The following is an 8,170-nucleotide window of genomic DNA, read 5'->3' as shown; positions in this document are numbered from 1 at the left end:
AAAAAAAGTCTCTCTCAAAGGGAAGAAGCTTAATGAATTGAGAGAGCCTCTCATCTCTCATTTCATTTCATTAGATGACTTTATTAAGTACATAAGTGCTTATTTGTGCAATTGAATTAATCTAAGCCGTTCTGCTGCTCGTCAGAAACTGCACTGCTCCAAATCCCAAACACCTTCTAGGATGCTCATATTTTGATGTTCAAAAGTGCAGCCTGTGCTGCTCTGTATCATCACAGCAGACCCAAATTATCATTAGCAGCATCGCTTATCCCTATCAGCAAATACGGTCTTCCTCATGCAGCAGCCTCTGTGGATGGCAGGTAATTTGGTGCTGCTGAAAGAAAACAAAAATGTGTACAGTGTTTGCTTATAGTTTCACTAATCCTGCTCTTAGATAGTCACTTGTAACTTATAAAATTACTCACAGCTCAGGGTATATTAGATGGTCCACAATATTGCTGGGGGTTTTTTTTTGGTTTTTTTGGTCTTTGTTGCTAAGACTTGGAATCTGAACTAACCTCAGCTCTGGGTACCAAGCTAGTTCCTGTGGGGACTCTGGCATACAGGCATCAGACCAAAATACAAACTATTACAACACCGCTAGTACTTTACAGGAAAGGATCACCACATGGTTGAGATGGCATCATGTTTTGTTTTTAATCAACACTGAACTTGCAGGGGAGGTAATTCAGTTTTACTCTCTGAGGTAGAGAGCTAGTCGTAGGTGGTGGGGTTTTTGTTTGGCTAACTGCAAATGAGCCGCTTAAATCAGAACTTTAAAAGTGAATGCTAATATTAGGTAACAGCCTACCCATTCTTTGGTAAAACATAAAAAACCTGTAACTTTCATTTTTAGTACCTGGTGAGCATATATTCAGTGTTATAGGAGTCAGCAGAGCCAAAAAGCAAAAGAAATAGTAGGAGATTGATAGTCTAATTCTCAATTGTGTCCCCATAAGGCAGGATTTGTGGACATAAATACAGTTTTTGTTTTCATAAACTTGCACAGCTGTATATGCTTTTTGTGGCTAAATGGGGAAATACAACTCGGGGGACTTTCAGAATAGCGCGTGCCAATATAATAGATGTAGAACTTGTCAGGGATGTTAAGTGCTCTGCCTACCTGGGATGGGATCCGCCTTGGAAGAGCCGAGTCTAGAACCTCCAAGCCTATGCAGGATTCATCTCAGAGATGGTGAAGTTAAAAGGCTGGATTCAGTTAAAAAAAAAAAAAAGTTGTTTGAAGTGCAAAATTGTAATCCCAACTCACCTTTCTCTCCTACTGAAACCTGCCTAGTCTTGGAAGCAACCAATTCCATCAGGCATCTGTTTGACCTTAGGCACCCAGAGTTTTTATGAACTTCAATCCCAGCAGCCTAAGCAACAAATTTCCCTTGAAATAACACCTATGGCTTTGCTCTAGTCTGACTCTTTTTGGAAGCATACTAATTCCATCATAAATGTCCTGAAACTTTATTTTTTTTTGTATGTAGAATACTATAAGTTCATTTATGTGTATAAAATTTTTTCTTCTGCATGGAGACAGGCCCAAACCCGCTGGAAAGGTTAGAATCTCAGTAACAGCAGAGCTTTGGGGTCAGGGCTTGAACATCACCAGTACATTTACATCTGTAAAGGGAGTCATGCAGGCCAAGTTCAGCATAAACTACATCATGTTGCAGAATCTAAGGGAAAAAATAATGATGTCCGTTGCTGCAAGGAGAGACTGCAGTTCCTCCACAGGGCAGGCTTAAGAGCTAATAGGACTTTTGCTTTATATTGCTTCCTGCATGTTAGATCATTAACCTTTAGTAGCTTCATGAGGTAGCTCTGGTGGAGTACGCAACCTTACATCACAGCTTTTAAGTCTCCATGGGCTTACCTGTGAACCTTCTGCTCGGATATAAAGTTTCTTTTTATAAGTATTAGTAGCAAGACTTTTAACACGTTTCCCCCATGTCTCTTTTTCTGGTGCAAACACTTCCTTGTGGAGAGAGAACTTTAGAGTAAGGGTAGGTATGTAGGTGTCAGGGGGAGGTGGTGGTTGGTTTTGGCAGTGGCTATGGTGGTTAACAAACATTTGGATCAAATGCACGGGCAAAATGCTGAGAGCTAGATGGGGGCTTTGTGTTTCAGCTGCTCCCAAAGCATTCCTGGACCACAGCAGTCTTGGAAGGGAAGCAATACTCCTTCCAGCTGCAGAAATGGCAAGCGCTCTGGCTTTTCATGTTGTGCAGTGTTTGTTTTGTTTTTATTTCTGTTTTGTTACTTGAGAGACTCTTGGAAACAGCCCGTAGGTGAGGCAGCTGCTGTCCCCAGCAGCGGGCTGCACGCTGGCCTCCAGCCCACAGAGTGGGGCCCTCTGGTGCACGAGCACAGCAGCAGCCTGGTCCTCAGCTGAACCCACAGATATTAATAGAGGAGGAAAATCAAAAGTTCACATCTGACACGATACCTCATTCCCACGAACTGTTTGCCACGTTGTACAGTTCTGCTGGGAGCGCTGCCTGAGGAGAACCAAAGATTCAGCTGTCTGGATCCAACCCAAACAACAGATTTTTTTTGTTTGTTTTCTCTTTACGTCATTTCCAGAGTTAAGATTCTGGTTAACAACAACCAATGCAGGCACAGTCCACCCTCGTCACTGAGGGCTGAATCCACAAAGGATTAGCTTCCAGCGATGCTGCGCTGTTGCCATGTGGGCCTGCCAGCACTCTGTGAGGTAGCTAAGTGTACCCAACAATTACACAGCAAATTTAACTAGACCAACAAACGCAACACACGGAGCAGTAAGTCACTGCAGTCAGCTGGAAGGAGTCATGTCCTAAGGCTCCTTTGCCCTAAAGCCCGGAGGACATTGGCATCTCATTACAGACTGCAGGGATTGCCTGACTGCTCAGGAATCACAGCCATCCTCCAGAATGAGGCACCTTGCCAGCCCAACAAAGTGGAGCTGCATTTGAAAACCAGGTGTGGAATGTCCTGTTTCAGGCAAGAGCTGTAACTACAACTCCAGACCATTATACTCATGTACTCTTCCTCTGCTTTCACTTATTTGTAATAATTCCATTGCAAAGTAGAAAAGCTCCCAAAGGGAGATCTCTCACACACACCTCCCTGCGCCCAGGAGCTGTAAGAGACAAAGCTTGGACAGCGATGATCCACATCCCACGCAACCACTTTCTGAGGGCTGTTTCTAGTCTTGGATTATCACAGCTTTTAATATTTATTTATTTTTTTTAACCTTTTTCTCCTGTGGTAGATATGTGTTGAGAGTGCTTAAAAGGTGAGGAACTGCAGGCTTGGTAAGCTGGAGGGAGAGGGCTCTGGATGCAAGCAAAGACATTAAATAGCTGGACCCTGCTACCAGACCAGTAAATAGAAGATGTGTTAGCAAAATTAAAAACAACCGAAAAAAGAGAGAGACCAAGGAAATTTATTTACTTTTTATCTATGAACAGTATGACATATAATTATAGACAAGTTTTGATACACAGGAAAACCCTTTTGTCAACCATTTTTTTTGCTAAATGAAACAGCACAATAATCTTTACACATTCATATTTTGTTTTTTCTCTTTTTTTTCTTTACAATACACAGCTTTCTTGGGTTGAAGCAAACTGCAGGACATATTGAGTACTGGTATATTACAGCTACTTACATCATTTAAGAACAGCAAATGGAGAAAAATAAGTTATTTAAATATTGATTTCATATACAGAAAGTGCAACTTTGTTAGTTGTTACATAACTTGCTTGACAGTTTTGATTCCCCAGAGGGTGTCAATTAAAGATCAAAGTATCTTGGACCAAAAGTATTATTTATTCTAAAAATAATACAGTACAACTGCACAGCTGTGACTTGGTGAATCGACCACTATTGCTGCTCTTAGAGATGATGGCCTGTTTGAATAACGCAACGTTTAATACTCGTGATCGTGCTCCCAGTTTGTGTTCAAAGCCAGGCTCACGAGAGAGCAGAGGGGGCGAGGGGCGCCATTGCCACCTGGGGAGTAGCAGTGGGTTATTGATCGAAGGTTACTGTTAGGATGGCGTTCGGTAATACTTTGGGCTTGCTGCTTCTATTGCTAAATAGCTGTTTGAGTTACAAGGGTACAATGGATCGATACTTGACATGGTTAGCCTGAGCACAGCAGATGAGGATTCCGGCAGCAGGTTTCCTTCACGCTTCCCAAGAGTCAATGAGCAAACTTTTGCTTAGAGCACTGAAGAGTTGCAAGAACATGTAAGAAGTTACTGCTCTCAGACCACACCGCCTCACCTGCGCGGGGAATGCCACAAGTCACCGAAATCACAGCAGGGAAGCTCAAACACTGAGAAGCTTAAGGCTTTTTTAGATTAAAATATAAACTAAAACTGTAATTCAAGTAAGACCACAGAGCACAGTCTTAAAAAGAAAAAACAAAGCAACTATTAAAACTCATGAATCTCAAACCTCTCACTCTAGTCCCGATGGGTGGCATTTGGTTTCCCTGGGCTACATAATCATTTAAAAATAATGGATTTACAAAGAGTTTTTGGCACACAGGTTCAGCTTATTCCATAATTCTCCTTCTCTTATTACGGGAGGAGAAGGTAATTAATACAGGAGAGCTTTATTATGTGACTTGCCTTCCCTGCAACATGAGGATATTTGTTTCCTTTTTTATTGCATATAGCCAGCTTGGACTTTTCCCTTGCTCCAATATAGCTGCTGTCAACTTACTTCTACTCAGTTCTGGCCCCTGCCAGCAATCCCAGGAAGTCTCAATACTCTTTCCATCTCCTGCTTACTGAGAGTCACCACGTAAGCCTCAGAGAGGAACACAACACACAGATCACCATTATGAAAAAGACAAATATTTTTTTTTTTTTACTTTTTTTCCCATTTTTTAGATTTTCACCAGCTGTGCAAAACACTTATGCTGCAGGTTTCCTGATGCTGTCACATTAGAACATGCTGATTATCCACACACCAAGGAGAACATTACAGAAACAGATCCAGAGGAGCTTTGTTTAAGAACAATTTCAAGTTACATCAGCAAATTAGTTGCATTCACATGATGGTGTGCAGTAGACAGTGGTGAAATATGAAACAAGGAAAGTAAAACTAATACCTATCAATTCTACCAGGAGCCAAATTAATTATCATCTGTAGGAAAATGCTTAGGTCATCTGACTTAAAACATGACCATGAAAGGACCATATATAGTAAAGAATCATGAGGTAATCCCAATTTTTCATTCATCACTCTGAGACCATTTTATCAGGAGGAGAGTCATTAGCTCAATAGGAGGCTGGGATAGCTCAGGCACCAAACAGTGAAGAAGTGCCTTGTCCATTTTTTTAGGTTGTTTACAGTAAGTTGATGCCAGAACCGACACTGGACACAGCCTCACGTTCTCGCCTGTGCCCGGGTTTCTGTACTGTCTCACATTACCTTCCAGAGTCAGCTTGCTCTGCCTTCCATGGAGCATTTGTGCTACAAGAAGCTGAAGGACACACAATATATATAGACCCCAAAGAAAAAGCTAGTTATGTGTTATTCATGATAATCTGTATTTGGTATATAAAATGTGTACCCATATAGAAAAATAAAATCTGTCACTAGCCACATATGCGAATGGAATATTTTACATGGATTTAGGCAGAAAAATGTCATTACATCATGGAAAAATGGTTCAACACATATGCCAGGACAACGCTCTCCTTCAGTGAGGGGTAACATTAGCACACAGTCAGGAGGGATATCAACTGTTGTAAAATCACAGTGTAATTCATAAGACCATATAGGATTTTTTTCATCCATGCAATGGAGTTACCAGATCTGATGATTTCCATGGGACATAATTTGCTTTTTTGATGCATTTTATCTCCCACAAGTGAATTTGCATTTGCAGAAACCCACTGTTTGGAATCAATATGGTCAGGATACCAAGTCAAAGCTGCAGCATAATGATTGACAGTATAACACAGTACACAGAATATGATTAAAATGAAAAGCAGTTACATATATACAAGGCAGTATATCTTGGAACAGTTTAGTAACAACAGTAAATGCAGACTGTAGTGAACAGGAAGTTAGCCTGACAACCGAACCCTGCATAACCCTGCATGTGTAAAAGCATCTCTACAACACAGAAGGTGTCGTGATGAGGCATTTTATAGAAGCTACTTCAGATGGAAATCACCCTAAGAGCAGCTTAAGGGTAACGGCTTGAAACAAGGCTTGAGAAACATGAATACAGGTAAGTGAACACTAGGTAACTGCTTAAAAGCTTATTTTAAGGCAAATAAAAAGCTGATTGCTAGAAAGCAGTTATAAAAATGACCTCAGCTCTGTACAAATAAAAAGAAGCTTTCTGACTCTCCGTGGGTTAGTTGCATTGGAGGGACAGAGATGGACCACACAAAACTAACTCCAGTCCATTAACTTTGGCCTAGCTAAAGGCTTTGTGGCGCACTGGGACCTATGCCAAGCAACAGCAAAGATGACCAGGGGAGGTTGTGTTGAGCTCTAGACTGCTAAAATAAACAAAAGGCATTTGCCAAACAGCTTCTACTGGAATTTGCACCTTGGCTTGTACCTGGTCTCTAGGACTGACTCCAGGTACCTGGAACCTAGATGTACAGAAGACTCCCAACCTAAGGAACTCTCCATAGAAACGGCCTACTACTATTATTACGTTCCCAAACTTGAGGCAAATGTGCAAGGGTCCCTTAATTCTGTGAGGCTGCCTGATTCGAAGGCCTACCCTGTGCACTTTATGAAGTAAGAATATACAGGGGAGTGAGGGGGAGGGAAGTACCACTTCTATGTTACCTGGTGGTTGCTTCTCTTCTCCTTCAGTTGCCAAAGACAGCAACAGGAACATTTCACATCCTTTGAAGACATCTGCCTGTCCTTGGGAGCCACTTCCTTGATCTCTTTAGCTATGTGAAGTAGTTAGAGCAATATTGGTGCAGGAAGAAGCAGTGGATTATTGACCAGGCAATGCTACACTATGGAGCACGTTAAATTGCCTCTGGATCAAGAGGTTTGAAGAGTCTTGCTGCTGCCAGGAGCTTGCTTACATGCCTTTCCTCTGTGATGCCAGCTTCTTGAAGGTAAGTTTGTGACAGAGAAGGCACTTTGCTCAGTGTGTTGAATCCTGCTTCTGTGAGCAGGCTGGAATACATAGGTAGACCAATGGAAATCAGCCAGTCAGATACAGAGGTGATAAGTCCTGGGGATACAGGTTTTCGGCAAATTTCAGTGAGTCCTCCACTTGGAATCTGGACAGTAAAGAAAAAAAACAGAAAACAACTCTTAATGTTAAACATAACTGCTTGTTTTACATCAAGTCTTCTTTTGGTTTTTCTTCCAAACTGCTAGAATCTCATAGCAGATGTTTCAAGTTATCTCACATTTGTCAGTATGAGAATGGTGTGGGTTGAAAGGCTAAGATCACTTGGCACAGGGACAACAGCAATAATTTTGGCAATGCAGATGCAGTGGGTAGTATCCAGCTGCTTGGGTGACGAACATGTGCCATGCTGAATTAGTTTGAGATCAGTAAAAAAACCCCCAGTGACAAGAGTTTCCAGGGTGATCCATTTGATTCCTCAGTAAGGCAAGAGAATACCAATTTTGCCTATTACCTCCTCAGACAGACCAAGTTCTCTAATAAAAAGCCATGAAAGCTTTTGATGGTTTCCCCCTCCTGATTTTGCTATGGAGGAGTGAACAACAGAAAAGTTAAAGAAATAAAAAAGGAGCACAAAACCTTTCAAATTTCAATACAGAAGTGTTTAATACACGCCACCCTTAGTGAGCAAGTCTCTCTTACCACTGCTTGCAATCTGCTTAGACTTTGAAGGCTATTATTGTGTCAAGAGTGAAGTCTATCTGCTCTCCTTTCAATTACTAACTGTCCTCCTTTGGGACAGAGGGAGATATCCCCTGCCCCTGTAGTACCCCTGCCTACGGTGTACCTGTGAACACAGGGAACACTTTTGTACCAGGACTCTGCAAGTATCTCCCTCTACCTCAATCAATCCTTTTTAAAAGTCTGCTCATAAATAAGAAAATTGAGTTTACGGAAATACTCACAGCCATGCGATGCTGCTTCCTCAGCTGCTTTACCCGGATTTGGTCCATGTTTGTGGCAACATCCTTTTCAGGCTGCTCT

The 8,170-nt window shown here is 41.7% G+C and overlaps 1 protein-coding gene across 3 annotated transcripts in view; it reads right to left on the bottom strand.

The window, feature by feature from the left end:
• Positions 1-7,013: 7,013 nt before the first annotated feature.
• The window catches only part of SASH1 (SAM and SH3 domain containing 1), a 60,366-nt gene continuing 59,209 nt past the window's right edge, over positions 7,014-8,170 (bottom strand). For all 3 annotated transcript variants that reach the window (XM_029084692.1, XM_029084693.1, XM_029084694.1), the window contains exons 17-18: positions 8,092-8,170; positions 7,014-7,274 (exon numbers count right to left, since the gene is read on the bottom strand). The exon at positions 8,092-8,170 is cut by the window's right edge and continues 44 nt beyond it. In XM_029084692.1, coding sequence (XP_028940525.1) covers positions 7,014-7,274; positions 8,092-8,170 — 340 coding nt within the window. The remainder of the gene's footprint in view (positions 7,275-8,091) is intronic.

This window comes from Antrostomus carolinensis, unplaced genomic scaffold (assembly GCF_000700745.2).
Source record: "Antrostomus carolinensis isolate BGI_N321 unplaced genomic scaffold, ASM70074v2 scaffold15264, whole genome shotgun sequence".
Taxonomy (NCBI): Eukaryota; Metazoa; Chordata; class Aves; order Caprimulgiformes; family Caprimulgidae; genus Antrostomus; species Antrostomus carolinensis.
This window is presented reverse-complemented; position numbering and strand designations above follow the sequence as displayed.